Below are 18,121 nucleotides of genomic sequence, written 5' to 3' on the forward strand. Positions count from 1 at the left end.
CATTATTTTTTTTTAATCAATTAACTTCAATTTTAAGATAAGAATGCATCTTGTATTTAACAATCACGTATTTATTCATTTAATTAATTTCGAAAATATTCACAACGGCAGACTTTTAACCAGTGGTAAGAACATAAACACACAATTTAATTTTACCGAAAATTATTGTATTTGATTATTACTTATATAAACCAATTGCTAACACTATGTTTAAAAAGGAACACAGGTTTTGATAAAGTTTTTATAACTCATCCGCGCCGTTTACCTGATTTTCAAAATGGCGGAAACGGGAAGCAGCATCAGCCGGCGGATGATTTGGATGAAAGCTAGTGACATTTGTTAGGAGAAGAGAATTCCTTGTGGTGGTGTCGAAGCTGGTTAAACAGTCGGTATTATGCCGCCAGTAACTTACTGGCCAAATGGACTCGTCCTTCCAAAACTGTATGTATGAAGGTTCAGACCTACCTGAGAGGAACTTTTGTTACCTGTATGTAAACCCGTTTGTGATTTACATGTCAACCAGACCTGCTATGTTCCTAAAATATAAACCTTATAGTTACATTTTACAAGCTCAAGAAAGTACTTATTGTCGTGGACTTGCAAAATTGAGTCAGGGAAATGCAGCCAATCCATTCCTACTGGTCCATCTTCATCTTTTTTAGATGTGCTTTATCATCATCATCATCATCATCATCATCATCATCATCATCATCTTAAAGCACACATTTGTGCTATAAAAATATTATCTTTACACGCTGGCTGAACTACTACGAATATTGCACAAAATATGAAACCCATTCGTGAAGTATTTTTCTTCTTCTTAACACCAACTACTATTCTACTAAAATAAACACTGTACAACAATAAATGTAATTATAAATACTATTCAGTCACTATGGAAACAAGAGGATCGCCAGGTAAATAGTCTTATTCTTTTGCTTTCTGCATTTCCTGTCAGGGGTTGCCACCTTTACCAATCTTGAAAATCTTCCCTCGTCTCACCTGTCCTCTTCATATCCTTGTTGTCTTCCTCTCCTTCTTTTGCCTGGAATGTCACTTTTCAAACGTTCTTCGTCCGACATATATCTCCCCTCTGCATCTGTCAAAAGCACCTGACTCTGACCTTTCCTATCTCCACAGCTGTCCTTCTGACACACTCCTTTCTCGTCTTGTCCTTCCTAGTCACCCCCCAATGAAAGGCTGAGCATTCTTCCGCTCTTCTCACATAGAAACCAACCAAGTATGGTCCACTCTATTTTACCAATATAACTATCAATAACTTATTTCTTCCCGAGTATGAAACCAGCAACCAGAAACCATTTAATAGTGATGCCTATTTGTTAACCACTAGGGGGTGCTATAGAACTACATATTTTACACTCAAAAAATCAGTGAATTTGTATTTGGACTCGAATATGCTTTAGTTTTAAAGAATTTCTAGCGAGATGACTTCTTAGTATAGTGTCTCATTATTCACTTCAGATGTTGATAAAGTCCGTTATCATTAGGCATTATTTGATGAACTTATATAACGGATCTAAGTGAATAATAAGATAACCGAGGGACATTAGATTATATCAATATTAGATCCAGAACTGTCTGTGTGCATTTGGTGACTTTCTTTATGTTAACTCCGGGATGGAATGCGTGGAGAATGATGTTGTGTGATGTCATTCATGTATCCCATTATTATTTCCCAACTGTGCGCTTTATATCGCATCCATCATTTCCCAATAGTTTGGAAGGCGCGTATCCAGATATTTGGACAGAAATGATGACGACTTCAAGTCCGACGGGAACGTGGAGTGTTCGGGAACGTGTGCGTTGACGCACTTGTGCCACATGAATCATGGACACACGATACTCATCAATTTGACCCCCAAGTTCAGGATTTACAAACCCGTCCTCTATCACGAACCCGGACCGAACCTTCATTGGCGCTGTGGTCGTGCAGAGCTATCGGGTGTCAATCAGTTGTGCGTGGATGCTGAAGGGACCTTATCAATCTGCGATGACTGCGTGAGGTGAGTGAACACGCAGCTGCTGAACTCTTCTCGAGGTGAAGTGGGCTTTAAGGGAAACTTGTCTCCAGGTAATGCGCGCAGCTGGACTCTGCGTGGGAAGACATCGATGCAGAACTACTCCTCACCGATGTTCGGAATGGTCAGCCACTGTCAGACGCCCGCTTTCAGCGACTTCACCGCGGGGTTGTCGCTCTCCGTCTACGGTACCAGGACGGCGGCGGACATCTGCGCGAGGCGAGCCGGGAACGCCGGATTCGGATCCCAAATTTACCGAACTCCACATGAATCCCACATGAGCTGCGCCAGCCCGAAGCGTCTCAGCAGCCTGGAGGAGAAGTCGCACGTGTGCGCCAAGACGTCCTGCTTCTCGCTGCCTCCAGCATCAGGTAGGACCACAAACAACACCAACTTGGCACGCCGGGTTTTTTAAAATAAGATTTCGGCGCAACAGCAAACAACATCTGTGCCTGTGTTACCAAACAGTTTCAGTGTTTTTTGGAGATGCATGAAAGTGTTAATTTAAATCAGACTCCACATGGCGGAAGCATCCTTTGACGCATCTGCATTTGTGTTGCGGATCAGATTTGTTAATTACAGTCAGGTTTGACTCGGATCCCCGGCCAACTCATGAATGGCATCAGAAGTCACCATTTTAATACCAAACTGTCTCGTACTTCTGAGCGGAAAACATAGCAAGCGAATCAATTTGCTCCTGATTTAAGGCATCACACTTAAGAAAATTGTGCAGTAACATTTATAAACATTTGCAAATATATACTTTCACAGTAAAATGTTAAGAGTTTTTGCACATTAGTGTAGTAGCCGTGCAAGATATTTTACTGTATGAGAGATGGTTGGTGCTACAGAGAACTGACACCGCAAAGATACAATAACATCAAAATCACTACTCAGTTGAATGATCTACGTATTTGTTATCACTTATTTAGCAGATAACGTGCACTGCAAGAAACCTACTTTCCTGGTGAATTAACTATTCTACTCTACTTAACAGAAGTGGCAAAACTTAGTTATATTTTGTAGTAATATAAGTGATGGAAAAAGGTGATTCTCAACATTTATGAGAATAACCGGTGTTCTCGGCCCACTTTAATAAAAATCTGTTGATTTCATAACCTCCTACACCACTGTTTTCCATATTGCTTTTAACATTTATTCATTCATTCACCTCACTCCGGCCCGTCAGATGGACCTTTTACACCAGTAACATGGACGTCACGCCACTGCCATCTATTATTCTTGAACAATCTACCCACACTCATTTTTACTTCTCTGCTGCTGTGCTGTTGCTTGAAGTTAAAATTATTATTTTTATTTTATTTTTTTTTAGTTTTTTTTTTCCAAGTCCCACTGGCTAGTTACCGCTAAAAAGTGACAAGAAAGAAGCAAGAAGTATGTTAGATTCACTATTAAAAAAGTGTGAGTAATTCTCTTGTAATGTCATCCTGCTTTGAACCATAGGAGTCTGAGAAACATATACAGTGTTTTAACAATATCGAATGACTTGAAGTTAGTCTGTTCAAAAATACATTGGTTGTTTGTGAACAATTTATTATTTTGTTACTATTACATTACAATGTATCTCAGCCATGATAGCCTGTTTGCTAATATCATGCAAATGATAATGACTAATATAAGCACAAGCAACCAAACTTTACCCTTTGTGGGAAGCATAAGGGCAATCTAATCTAAAGTTGATGTTCACGTTGGCTTGGTACTGAAGGTTCTCCGAGTGGTATGAATCAAGCTTATTTATATATATTTGTTTGAAAATATATTTATTTGGAGGGAGAACAAGCAAAAAATATACTATGTCTTTTTCTGCTGTACCTGTACCATCAACGTCGCCCAGAGCACCACCTACAGTGAGTGAGCAGCAGTTGTTGGTGTCTTTTCTTATTTTACGATTAGCGTCAGTGAAACAGGCTTTTATACAAGTAATCATCCTCGCTGTGAGAAGAGCAGCAACGGAATTGATTATTGTGGGGTTTTTTTTCCTTGCTAAACACAAACCATATGTCCATTGAATGCGTCTCAGCATTTATGAGTTGTGCCCTGAGCCTCTCCATCTCCACAATCAGAATGAATTGTCTCATTGTCTTTTTGATGCGTTTGAACTCACTTCCCGAACATCGGTGGAGTGCACTTGGCCAATTAGAATTGAGGAACACATGTCTATTGTTTTATTCACTTATTGGGGTGAGGAGGATTTAAATATATTAATATCTTGTGGTTGAATGAAGAACTATTTTTTCACCCACTTTCCTGAAATAACTCAAATGAGATCAAAGGAATAGTCCATTGCCAATGGAATCTGTTTGAAACTCAAATGCATTTTCTTCTATGTAATTCCCAGACAGTTTTGTGAAGCAGAGGAAAAAAATGATCTCAGTACTCATCAGGCTTTTGTGTCATGCTTCATTTCATATTGATCAAATTACATACTCCTGTTTGGGGAATTTAAACTGCCTTGCAGACATTAGCCGAACTGCAGGAAATCACTGAGTTGTACACATCCTGATGGAAGTGGAGAGAAGTTGCCTTAGATGGAAGTTTCCTGACCTTATAAACTTACTCAGCGGTTGCAAAATATCAACAATTACTCAGCAATTAAACTGATTAAATATGGTGCACTCATCTAATCCTCACTGTGGGAATTTCTTTTAGGGAGGAAAGCGGATGTGTGCGTGTAATGTGAGACATTCGTGTTTGTCATTTTAATCACATCATGGTGGTGTGAGCACCCATTTGAGTATGCGTGAGTTAGAGAGATGGTTTGCAACACTTAAAATATTCATGAAATAGCTTATTTTTAATGGCATTATTTGTTGACAGTTAATTGTTCATCTTGTGACGCTGTGTGTCAAGGCTGTCTAAACAGTCAAAAATGTGTTTATGTTATAAAGATTTTCTAAACATTCCATTCAACAGACCCTCATTCAGTGCATATCTTTGCTTATGATCCATCTGATCGATACGCAAGTCATTTTTAAATTATGTCAGAGCTGCTGATGCGCTTTAGAAACATCTGGCACAGACTGCTGCTCTTCATGGAACAGCGACTGATCATGGTTACACTGTGCAATAATATTAGTGCCCACCGGCAAAGAAAATATTGAACTTGCAAAGAAAAACACTTGACCCCTCTTGAAAAAGAATACCATGTTTGAATGAAGTGTGTATCCTAGCATCATTCGATACCTCGCTGTAGTTTCTCCTGGCTGAGACTGGGCTGTGAAAGTCTATGATCTTTTTTTTAGAACATGTTTGACTTAGAGGAGTAAGTCCTTCTCTCTCTGAAAAAAAACATCTGTTGATTCAGCCTCGAAGTAGATGAGTAATGGACGTTTGGATTTGATCATCTGTGGGGACTTATAACCGATCCACAGATCATTCTGCCAACACACATAGCTTGTTTTCTCTATTTTTATAAGTCTCTGTACATCACCTAATCTGATCACAGATCACAGTGTTGTGCAGTGTATGCCCTATGCAGCTGTGAGATTGGTGACCAGACATACAGCCCCCCAACACACACACACACACACACACACACACACACACACACACACACACACACACACACACACACACACACACACACACACACACACACACACACACACACACACACACACACACACACACACACACACACACACACACACACAGTATGTTCCATCCTAAATATTTCTATCCTTGTGAAGACATTTTGAGGTTTCCCATTGTCATAATGTGTTCCCTAGCCTTTCACCTTCAACCAGACTATGGAAAAGAAATGGCTAACTTTAACCATGACCTATACTAAGCTTAAACCCTTTTATAATGACCTAGTTGATGTCTTCATGCCATGACCTGCCATGAAATGATGCTGCTGTCTGGTCTGGTATTTGCTTTTTTGTTTAACATGATTTTGCTTTTAACATTTCTGAATAGTTGTAGGGTGAAAGAGTTGATCTAAATTGTTGCATATATAATATAGTCTGATCAAACTAGAAACTTTTTTGAGAAGAAAAAGTAGAAGTGTAGATAGTATTATAAAGTTACTTTGTTTTGCTGAACATCTGCAGATGAACTGCTTCAACACAGTTTCATAAAATACAATGGGACATCTAGTAAACAACAAATCCCCCCAATTGATTCAGGAAACAACAAATTGAATCACTCTTGACTTTGGTTTCTTCTGAACTGCTTGTTAAGTCCAGATGACTTGCATCAAACCCCATTGGTATCTCAAGGTCTGCTCTCAGTTTTGACTCATGAAGCCACAGCCTGGTCTCTAATAACCGTCAGCTCTATACTCCAGATGACAAGGCCCCTGTTCTAAAATACATAAAAACAGAGAGAATAAAAGTGAAAAGTAGAAAGGCTGAAGGTCAGGAATCTCAGCTATGTTTGCCACATATCACAGGGCAGGTGTTTGAAACTCATTTGTTTTGACATATCTGGTTGTCCTTACGTAGTTAATAAACAATGCACTTTCATTAATATCCTGAATACTTGCAACTATGAAGTGTATTGGGTATCCATTTTTCCTTTCAGCTAAATCTTTGAGAAAGTTTGGACTTAAAAACCGAGTGATAGTCTCCAGGTCGTGACACATGTCTACATTGTTTACGAAGTGACTGAAATGTTTTGTAGGCTTCACAATACAAAAATTGAAGTTGTTTCTATTGGGACTGGAGTGAGCTCTATATGAATCTGTGACTCAATGTGATTGGGATGTGCTACTCAACCATTATTTAGATTTACATAATATATGAAATGTCGTGAGCAGAAATTGACACAATTTAGCGTGTGAGCTAGCTGACTTTGAATCATTATACTTTGTATCAGGTATTTCCACAATGGGTCAATTTTGCTGAGTGCATTTTAAGAAATGCACAGAGGCTAGCCAGTGCAGCAGAAATTCTCAACTTGTCTCATTCCTGACTGGAGTTGGTGGGGGGTCTTAAGCCCTCGCAGCCGCTGGGGCGAGAGGCGGAGGCCACCCTGAGCAGGTTGCTGGCTTGTTGCAGTGCTCATATAGACAGACAAACATTGAGTGTCCCTTTGCACAACAGCAGGATCTTCTGTAATCTCCAAGCTTTTTAGACTCCGATATTTTAAGGTGAAGTCATGTTTTATGGTGAAAGAATAGAAGAAATGACAAAGCAAAATGTCTCCTCAGTTTGACAGAGTTACTGGAAACTTCATAGACCTTCCAGACGCTTCTAAAAACGTGTCAAATCCTTTAAAAATGATTCCTTATATCTATTGGGGATACTTTTAGCCTGGTAACTAAGAACATTGAAATGTTGTGTAGTCATCAGCGAGACAACCCTGTTGGCATTTTCCTCTAAGTCATCAAGTAGTGCTATATAACATTCTTTCCCAAAGGTTTCTTAGGATTCCCATGAGCCAAAATGAGCCCCTGGGCCACGTCTGAAATGAGCTCATCTGTGAGTTATGGGCAAATGTGAGCGAGCTGCCTGAGAGAGGTGGTTTCTGGGTGCAATCTGCTCACTAAGTTCCATTGATTCACAAAGCCGAAGGCTGATGATGATGATTCCAAAGCGGTATTCCCGTAAAGTTCTTGTCTGGCTGTGCGGATGAGAAGGGAATGGCGGGTAACATAATAAAAGCCTGTTTGAGTCACAGGAGCCCGAGAGACGCAATCTTATTCATCTACAAGCTGAATCACCTTCAAACTTGGCTCAGTGTGGATGGAATGTGCCGCAGCAGAAAGAGAAGAGGTACGAGAGATCTTAGATATTTAAGGTTATTGAAGCTTAATTGTCACAAGAGATGGAACTTCAGTTTGGGAGAATACATTTTCTACATATGGAAATATTTTTCCTCAACTCATGTATGGTTCATTTGACTTAAAACTGATAGAAAGGAAGGAAACAGTTGGTTGTTGAGTCGACAGATCAAGCATGAATGAATGAGGTATACATGATCCATGTCTAATATCTATTTTGTGTGGAACATATTTGTGATTTTGTTGTTACCAGTTCTCCATGCTGAAAACAAAGGTGGAAAAAGTGAAGTTGGGAACTCCTAGCATTGCCGCCTAGAAATCTCAGTGCAACGGAGCAACACCGAGGCATTCCTTAGAAAACCACTGGACAGTCCATCTCTTCAGAGGTTCAGGGTCTGCCCTGTGTCCTCATTCTTGGTGACACCTAAAGAAGCTTCCCAGCAGGCGTTCTAGAACTGGATGAATGACCTACTTCAATTGGATGCTCTCAATGTGGAGAGGCAGTGGTTCTTCATCTTCTGAATGATGAAGCATCTCACATCTACTCGTCACTACCCAAAGCTTGTGACTTTTAGGGAGGAGGGTTGTATGATATGGCCATATGGTGCCATTCAATTTTAACTTTACAGACTTCAAAGCTCAGATTCAAATGGAAGTCCATTTGGCTTCATAACCAACACCTACACTTCCAGTCTGAGGTTCCAATTGATTTTTGTCAGTTTTAATGATTCATACTCCACACGGACAGTTTTGGGGAAACTTAAACTACATATATTTTAATTACAATTTTCTGTGGCCTGCTGGTAGTTGAACTACATTACATGCAACAGTATTTTGCACTGAATCAAGTAATTCTTGTACAATTGTTGCAATTAAACTACTCGCAAGCTTCAAATTACACTTTCCTCCAGTAGGACAAAATGCTTTTCTTATAGAAATGAAAAGACATACACTCGCAATTTGAGTTCTATATGTCTATGTTCATCAAATTTAATTTATTAACGTTTCCAATCAGTACACAACAGTCTCACGCTCCACTATGTTGTGAACTGAGCTCCCCAGCACACCTCCAGTAGTGGTCCTCCCAACTACGGGGGCCTCAGTATATGAAAATTTCACAACAACACCTACATCATATGAAATTTGTGCAAAAGATGGCACCACTTCCGCTACAGTGCTCATAAAGAGCAAGCAAGTTGCAGACAGAAATCCAGTCAAAACCCACAATGTACATGTTGCGAGATGCAGCTACAAACACCTTCTACGTGTCTGCATCTACACATGTATTTGTTTTAGTTATTGCTTATATGTTATATATACATGTTGATTTATTTAATGCTGAGTTCCACAGGAATAAAATTACTTGCTAAACCAACTTTTTTTAAAACTGTAATTTGTTGAAAGTATTGCCATTCTATTTGTATTGGCAAGCTACTTTTACAGAAGAAGCTTCCCCAGCGCTGCACACAGAAGTGTTTTGCTCTGACAAATTCTCATAGTGTCCATTATTAATTTCCTCCATTTGCTTACTCAAGTAAATAATGTGTACACACATAGTTCTTATGGACTGATTTACTGGAGAGGAAGATTTCATTGATGTATCATTTTGAATCCAAAGAAAACCTGTAACATTGTACTTTTGAGGATACAACTGTCACCAGTTATGGTCAGAACATGCATATTTTTCCCATCAGAATTAAGATGAAGATCATAATTGGTGGATTGACTATTTTCTCTGAGACACCTGCCTGAATATGAGACTGGACTAACCGTAACTGGGTCACACCCCACATCAGTCAGAGCAGAATCTCTCTAGGAAGTTAAAAAGAAATCAGAGTCCAAGTTAACCAGTAAAACATGCGTCTGTAGCTGCATTGTCCCTTTTCTATTGTTTATGGCCAGCGGTTCTCATTCTTGTGTAGCCATCATGGTCGCACTAGGGCATATTACTGAAGCCAGAGGAGTTTGTAGTTTCATGAGCTCAAGCCTTCTGCCAATGTGTTCACAAAGCAAAAATAAAATCTGGCTGAGTAAGTCTACAAACATCTCTGGAATACTGGAAGAAATGTGCTCTGGGTCTAAGTTTAATCAAGCAAAAGCAGAATAGTTGGCGTCAATAGTGCATCATAAAAATGTATTTTTGCCTTGAGAGGTGCATAAAAAGTCAAATGCTATACTCAGTTTGGTGGTGTTAACTTCAACAGATTTGCTTTTATCCTTCCAGCAGTTTGTTGGGGAGATAAATGGACTCCATGTTGTCCATGTTTCCACAGATGACCTCATGTCTTGGGAGACTGTATTACTCACAGGTTTTCAGACAGCAGTGACTCATATTCATCTGTCTTTGTGCTCCTTATAGGTGTATGTCCTGGTTGTGCCACTTGCTGTGTCTGATTGACCCTCAAGCTCACAACAATAGTCCGGAATCAAAACAATCTGAGCCAATCCATGACCTTTCTAGCCTCTGATGTACTCTGTCAGTACAGACAGAATGTTTACTTAACAGCAGAACTAGTACTGGACATGTCAAATCAAATATGAAACCCATTACTATACTTTTTTGCACACTTGTCTTTGTGGGTTACAATAGCAACATGCTTTGGAGATTTGATGTATTTTTGACCAACCACATGTATTTACCAAACCATACCATATTTACTGTACAACTGTAAAATCAGGATAAAGCCGACATTAAAAACAATAAATATATAAAATTAAAACAGGGCAGATACACAAAAAATTGCTAAAAAAGATCAGCTGTGCGGTATTTAAGGTTATTGTGAGCCACTTAAAATGATTCAGTGGGGCACATTTGCCCCACAGGCCTTGAATTTGACACAACTGTACTAGGGATATTAATTTCCAATGTCTATCTGCATGCAGTATCACAGACCTAAGCTTGAAAAACCTTTGTTTTTTGTCAGTTACTGAGTTCACATTTAATGTTTCCTACAGATAGAAAGACAGTCAGATACAGGTAACATACAGAGAAGACAATAGTGGCTGGGAGCCTGAGGACAGGTCAACAGTTAAAGTTGTTAAAAACTTCAATTTTATGTTGTTGCAACTTGTTTAACAAGTGTCTGCAATGGCCCATTTTACAAGACTGTTCATGTTGGAGACTAATCAGCAAGCCAATCAAACTTTGGCTTCACCGAGTGGTCAAAAACAAATGGGCAAGAAAATGATGGGAGCCAAGTCTGTTTTTAATGCTTTCATTACAGAGTGGGAGCGCACAGCCAAAAGCCCGAGTTTTATCCTTGTTCTCTCCCCGTCTGTGCCAGGAAGCTGCCATGGGGCAGTGCCCAGTCAGCCCACTTCACCATTGGCTGCTGCTGCCCCTGGGGGCCATGAAAAAAGATTATAAAGTCTAATCGTGGTGTTTATGTAGTTTAAAAAAAAAAAAAAGAAAGAAAAACCTCTGGAAGAATTACAAGTGTACAGCGAAATGTTGTCTCACGGCTTTATTAACCTGCTTACTAACACGTTTTTCTTCAAGAAAATATGCTTCACCCTTTTCAGGCGATGTTGTAAATAATGTTGCTGATTTATATCCACATGCGCATGGCAAAGGTCGTGGCAGCCTTCGCCACATTTGTTATTCGTCTAATGATCTAGTCTAAATTACTAAGGCTTTAATATCTTGTAATTTATGCAGCACATTTATTTGACTTTCCAAGCAGACAGTGATATCATGAACTTTTTCTAGTTGGAGTGTCGTAAATCGTGTAGTGACACGGTGCAGGATATGAGGAAGTAGAGGATTGTAACTGTGAGTTGCCTGCTTCACTTAAGTGCTTGTATGTCCAGGTTGCAGAGAACCGGGCGCTTGGCCAGACCCAGACTCTGGATGTTAATAAAGTTTTGCGAATCTCTGCCAGCACTGTGATCTGTAACGCTTAGGGTTATTTGTGCAGACTTTTTACAGACAATTATGTTTGAGAGAAAAGGTTGTTTTGAGCGGGTTAATATCAAAGCATGCAGATGATGCAGCAGATAAAAAGATGCAATTTCCCAGGGGTTTGGTGGAGTTCTCGTGGGACCATTCCCTTCATTAGTTGCTTCTGTTGACCTACAAACAGGCTGTGATGTTGACTTGTAAAAATCCCACATTTGACCTTAATACAGCGACTTTGAATGAATATTTAGTTCAACCCTACATCAAGCATACATACGACAACAACTCTTTTATCATCAACTTGACCTGAGGGCTCAAACTGGAGCAGAGAGAAGAACAGTTCTTAGAATTTATGCCTTTTCCCAGAGAGGTTTAGGTGACTCTTGTAGCAGTCCATTTTCATTTCCAGAGTCCTGTAAGTAATCTAATATGTACATTGATGGATACAATGATCGTACAGATGCTGATCACTTTAACATGTAAGTGAATCATCAATCCTTTTGACCGTGTTGCTACACTTCCTTGACCAGAAGGTTTCTGAATATGGAATTCTCAGTAAATCATGGTCCTTATTGCTTGTTTCATTTGGTAATGCCGCAGTGGGCATCCAGTCTCCTTTTGGGTTTTGGTAGATCGTCACACAACCCTCTTTGAACTCCACCCTCAGTCTTCAATTTCAGGAACTTCCTTCTCATTGACACTTGCGTCTTCCTGTTGTTGCAAACCTTATGTTGCTAATTGTGGTCGAATGTTGAATGAATCCTGGTCTGATTGTCTCTGGCCAGTCATGCTGTCTTGAGAACCTTGAATTTCATCACTTTCTGCTGGAATTTCACGTGTATGGTGCGCGGTCTGGCACCAAAGTCGATCACAAAATCCTCATTGCACCGCACGCTGTTCCTGATGTGTCCCATGACACCTGATTCGGTCCTCTGTGAAGATCCTGAGATCATCAGCTTCCATGTCTTCTGACACTGTGTATATCGTCATGTCCTTGACTCTCACTTTGGCTTCCAAGTGAATAATTCCCTCCTCATAACCGACCGTTGAGGCTGTGACTTTATCAACAAGCTCACTCAGTGTTCTCACTCTTTAGATCTTTCTGTTTTATCTTATGTTTTATTGCCTTTCAATGTTGCTTTTTTGCACCTTGAGATATACGTCCTGACATGGAACCTTTCCTTTACTGTAATCATCTTTTGTGTTTGATTTATTAATTGATTTCACTATCATACTTGATCTTTTAGCACTGCATAAAATATCATTTATTGCAAAACTGATTCAACAACATGCATTTTATTCTCATCTACAGTAATATGCATGACACCTCATTGGAAAAAAATTAATTTGATGCACTTTTTTTTTTGGATTGCAAAATATTTCTAAAAACATTAAATTCTTCTAGATCGATGTGCCCTCTGTCATGATCGTTGCTGGGGTTATGTTTAAGATCCCTTTGTCTCTGTCAGCATTTTTGAGAAATGGGTCTTAATGACCTTAACAGACAGTTGAAGAGCCACTCTGATATGCCGTCCGGTGCCAAGAGATGCAAGCTTAATTTATCCCTCTCAAAGTCCAGAGCAATTCTTACATACGATCACCAGGCTTACCCAGAAGTTTGGGCTGGAAACAGTAGAAACATCTGTTATCTCCTGGCCTTTATGATGCTAGTCTGCTTTACATTATCTCTAGCTACTTGCTTTAAAAGGAAGACTGGAGCAGTTTAATCCAGTTGGCAGTCGTCCTCCATAATCCTAAATGAGGAAATAACTCTACTGTGAGCAGCTTTGTTGAGAACAATCCCCTCTGTTCTCCTTTGATTTATAGTTACTGAGATTAATTGTTGAAACCTGTTTTTTGTGTGTGTATAAACGCTATATGTGCTCCACAGTAAATGTGTTGTTAAATGGACCCATATTAGACTGAGCCGAACGCACTCTTCATTAACATGCCTAGCATTCCCTTTAAAGCCCAGAAGTCAGCTTCTATAACCTAGTGCTTAACACAAACATCATGTCGGACTTGAAAATCTCTTATTACTATTTTTAGCAAGCTGTGTACAATAATAGGTTAATGCTAAAGTTAGGCACAACTGCTCTGAAATCAGAATCTAAGGTTAACCTGCAATAGTTCAGGATTTTTAAATTATGCCACTACAGTATGTTCCGTTCATCTCTGAATGCAAACTAGATTCAAAATGACAAATACTATTCCAGGGGTTTCTCTGAAGACTCAACTTGAACCCCAAAACATGTAGAGCAGCAGAGGCATTTCTGTTACGGCCTCACCGTCTGAATACTAATAAATGATGAATGATTAGGAGTTTAGCTTAGCATTTGCACAGAGTTTTGTTCGCTCGGTTACCTTCCTTCAAAGGTTAAAAGTTATGAAATATATTTAAACGTTTGTGCCAAGTAGTAGGTGTAACAGTCTGCATACACATGCTTGGACCTCACTGTTTCAGCGCAGGACCTCGGTCTGAGCACACAAAACAGACCACAAGCAGCAGGAGAGCCATAACAGGTCAACAACTGGAGTTGAAAGATCCCTGGTGATGAGTCTTGTGAGTCGAGACTTCAATGCATATAGCTTGTAATCCAATTGGTAATATTGTGCAGCATGTACCAAGGCATGGTCTGATGATGTAGCTGTTGAAGCCTCATCGCCGGCTGTACCACGTGACTGGTTCAGGAACAGGATCATATTCCTATCCAGATACTGTAGGTATTAGGGGTGGGATTCGATTTAAAAAAAATCTAATTAATTAGAGAATTTGTGCTTAATTAATCTCTATTAATTGCAGTTTAATCGTATAAGAATATTTGCCACAAGAAGCCACATTTCAATTTAAATGAATTTGGTATATTAGTGAAATGCTTTTGTTTGCTTTTGTTCAGGGATTCCTCCATGTTTGTTGTTGATGTTATCATCCTACCTGCGATGTGTCTTGTGCGTCAGTGTGATCAGTGGACCAGGAACTCCTGCACTTACAAAGGTTCTGTATTGTCTGGAGAGCAAACTGATGACGGAAATTCTGAATGTTCATAAAAAAAAAAAAACAATAAAAAGTGTCATTACTGTCCCTTTCTGTACCGAAAAGGTACCAGACCAAAGTTTTAAAACAGAAAACAGAACCAAACTGAAATTTTGGTGCTCCATTACACCCCGACTGAGACAACAATTGCCTTTTCTGTTTCTACACAGGTTTTGTAGACGTGCTGGGTGATCTGCTCTGATGACAACTTGTTGAAGCTGACAGTATGTTAATGAAGTGGCGTCACATACTGGTAGTGTCGAGTACAACTTTAATTTCCCCAACAAACTATTTCATGAACACACCGTAGATCTTCAATGTGACAAACTGGGAAGCAAAAGCGCTGGAAGTACTGGCTCACACACACACACAACTGACTTACAATTTATGAAAACGGTCAACATGATAGTATCTTTGCTCAATAATTTAACAAAAAAGAACTGTTATATTTTTTGTTGTTATTCTTGCCAAGACTCCACCATCATCCTCACATTAACGCTTCATCTTTTACTTTTCACATATCTGTTTGCTTAAAAAATGACCAGTGCGCATGTTTAGTATTTCAATTTTGTGTGAGAAATGGAGCTGATGATTTCCAGATCCCAGAGTGGATTCGGGCTTTCTTAGTTGTAATTCACAGCCAGTTCTCTTGGACAGTGTTAACATTATAGAAGAAGCCAAAACCTGTCAAATGGAGCTTTACCCCTGTTAAAAATATGCTTATATTCTCGCTCACACATCAGACGCAAAATTATATTCAGACCTAATAAATTTCATCTCCACAGGAAATGTCTTATATCAGTTTCGGGCTAAATAACTCAGATGAGAAACTGGACTCATCCCCAGTATGTTGTCACTGACACTGAGTCACAGATTTAAAAGATAGGAAGGGCGATACAATGACAAAGAGGAGTATTTGTCTCTCTCTGTTTATCTAGCCTTCAACCTTGTAAAGTCATCATGTGGAGATTCGAAAAAAAAAATGAAAAGATATGATAAAAGATATGAATAAGCCAAATGAGGCATTACTTTGGTCACATCATCATGATCGAATTGGCACAGGTTTCCGACCTTAAACAAATTAGACAGCGTCGGAGCCATGACAGCCAGGTGCTGAGCAGTTGGCAGCCCTCGCTGAAGCTTCAGCCAATTGGAAAATGCTTAAGAGAATTTATCTGCACCCTACTCCCTTGACAAATTATTTTATTGTTCCCCTACAGTTGGTTCTCATTTAATCTTTTGGCTAATGATGGACCGCAAGTCCATGTAGACTATTGTTATTCCTTTTTGCAGCATGGATACTCTAACTGGAAGTGCTCACATATGACAGCACTTTGTTCTCAGGGAACTGAAATGGACTAAAACATGACACCAAAGTTATATAAATTTACGCAGTTGGCTCGGAGAGTACGAAGCTACGAGCTGGTCAATCTGGATACGCTTACGATCTTTTATGCGCCGCTGCTTTCATAATTGCCTCAGTGGCATGACCTTAGAGCCTGTCATCCGTGGTAATGTGTGTTGATGAAGTTCTCCCTCTTCCAGACACATCTAATCGCATTATTCAGTGTGTCTCATCGAGCTAAACTTGCAGCAAGGCACTCTGAGATGGACGGGAAGGGTGTGTGTATGTTGGATGCAGATGCAGGGAGAGATAGGGCGAAGCTGGCCTTGCGTCCCTGCCCTGCACTCTACCTGACCTGAGCTCAGTACATCAGGACTTGGCCGCTAATCTTTTACAAATGCCGTGAGTCTCCATGACCGGGCCCTTGCTGAGATGGCTTAGTCAAAACAGCCGCAGTGCCCCCGAACGCAGCCTCGGCCTCAAGTTTAATTCAAACGCTGATTAACTAACAAATACCTGCTGCTTGCTCCACAATATTACACAGGCCGGTGCATTCAGCCGGGCTCCATGGACCTTGACAGTGTGTTTGCTGTTCTGTGGACAGACAGGCCTTCTGTGTTATGGGCATTCAGGTTTTGTTGGTAAGATGATACAGGGCTTGTTAAGCTTGTGCAAGAAAAGGAAAACGGCGGCGGTTCAGGGGAATCATGCTGTTAAATCTCAAACCATATCTATCATAGCAACTGCCCTGTGTCGAAGAAAAACTCGCTACCTTGTGAGATAAATGTAAGCAATTAAAATAAATTGACAACCGTAAACAAGATCACTGTGATTTTGACTATATGGTTTGAATTTTGGGGAAAGAAGACATATGTTTTTGTTTAACGTGTTCAACTTAAAAAGCAGAATAAATGTGTTTTTTTTTTCCCCTCAGAAAAACACTTAGCAGCAATGATAGATCGCCTTTGCGTCTGTTTTAGATTTCATTAGCTTCCTGTTCACCAACACCCCGATCTGCTCTGTTTTTTCGCTACACTTTTGGTGCGTTTGACCACATTTGACGAAGTATCAACTCGCCTGATGGTCCTCCTTGTGACGACCACATTGTTTTCACAGACAGCACGCATTTTAGGATCAGCTTTGGATTTATAACAGTTGGCCAGCTGTCATGACGATGATGCCATTTCTTATGTAGACCAATAATTCCCATGCTCTGAGATAGTCCCAAAGTCAACCAACTCCTTTACATATGTATCCACCCAAGCCCACAAAGTTTGGCTGAGAACACAAATCGCTATTTCTATTGTTACTCTGACTTCAGACTGGCCACTTTTGCAACTGTAATATATTACTGTACATACATGCAACAACCAAACCACTCAGTGGGCCCAGTCCATCAGCTCATTTTAACTTTTCCCAACATTCATTTTAGCTTTGTAGTTTGGCAACTTTTTTAGCTTTTGAAATATCATTCATAGCAATGAACTCACTTGCACTGCTCACAATAGGTCCTAACAAGAACGCTGGAGCTCCTTTTGCACCACAGAGTGACAAATTCTCACATAGTTTGTGGATCCGGATGGTAATTTGGATCACCACTAAAACAGTCAACATCCCTGAAAAGTCACTGAAATGATTATTAAAGTTCTTTTGCAGACACATAGATTCTTCTTTTCATTACTGCTGCAACAATAGAATTAGCTGATGATGTATCTGGTTATATGAAGCCGAGACACACTCTTTCTGAGGCCTGGAAAAGGTTTTATAAAACATTTAACATTTCAGCCCTTAATAGCAGAAGCCAGCAAAAGTCAACAGGACTTGTCAGCCACGACCTTGATAGCTTCAGCAGTAAATACACAGTAAATGTGGAGTTCACCGCAGTGCCCACTTTTATGGGGCCAGACCTGTCATTTGACACGAAAACACGGCCAATCTCGGCCACTGTAAAGATGCCAGTCTTCTGCAAGCCTCAAGAGCTCTGAGCCTTGAAGGAGCCTGGTGAGAGAGGCGGCGTTTCCTTGTATGTACACTGCACATTGCCAAAGTACACTCATTT

General features: G+C 40.0%; 1 protein-coding gene across 5 annotated transcripts in view; it reads left to right on the plus strand.

Annotated features, from left to right (window-relative positions):
- The first annotated feature begins 293 nt into the window (after positions 1–293).
- The window catches only part of LOC128764079 (zinc finger protein GLIS1), a 79,380-nt gene continuing 61,552 nt past the window's right edge, over positions 294–18,121 (plus strand). For 4 of the 5 annotated variants that reach the window (XM_053873530.1, XM_053873558.1, XM_053873550.1 and 1 more), the window contains exons 1-3: positions 294–917; positions 1,738–2,024; positions 2,093–2,410. In XM_053873530.1, coding sequence (XP_053729505.1) covers positions 2,131–2,410 — 280 coding nt within the window. In that variant the 5' untranslated portion in view covers positions 294–917; positions 1,738–2,024; positions 2,093–2,130. The remainder of the gene's footprint in view (positions 918–1,737; positions 2,025–2,092; positions 2,411–18,121) is intronic. The other variant, XM_053873537.1, reaches the window with a different exon arrangement.

Source organism: Synchiropus splendidus, chromosome 1, assembly GCF_027744825.2.
Source record: "Synchiropus splendidus isolate RoL2022-P1 chromosome 1, RoL_Sspl_1.0, whole genome shotgun sequence".
In the NCBI taxonomy this organism is placed as follows: Eukaryota; Metazoa; Chordata; class Actinopteri; order Syngnathiformes; family Callionymidae; genus Synchiropus; species Synchiropus splendidus.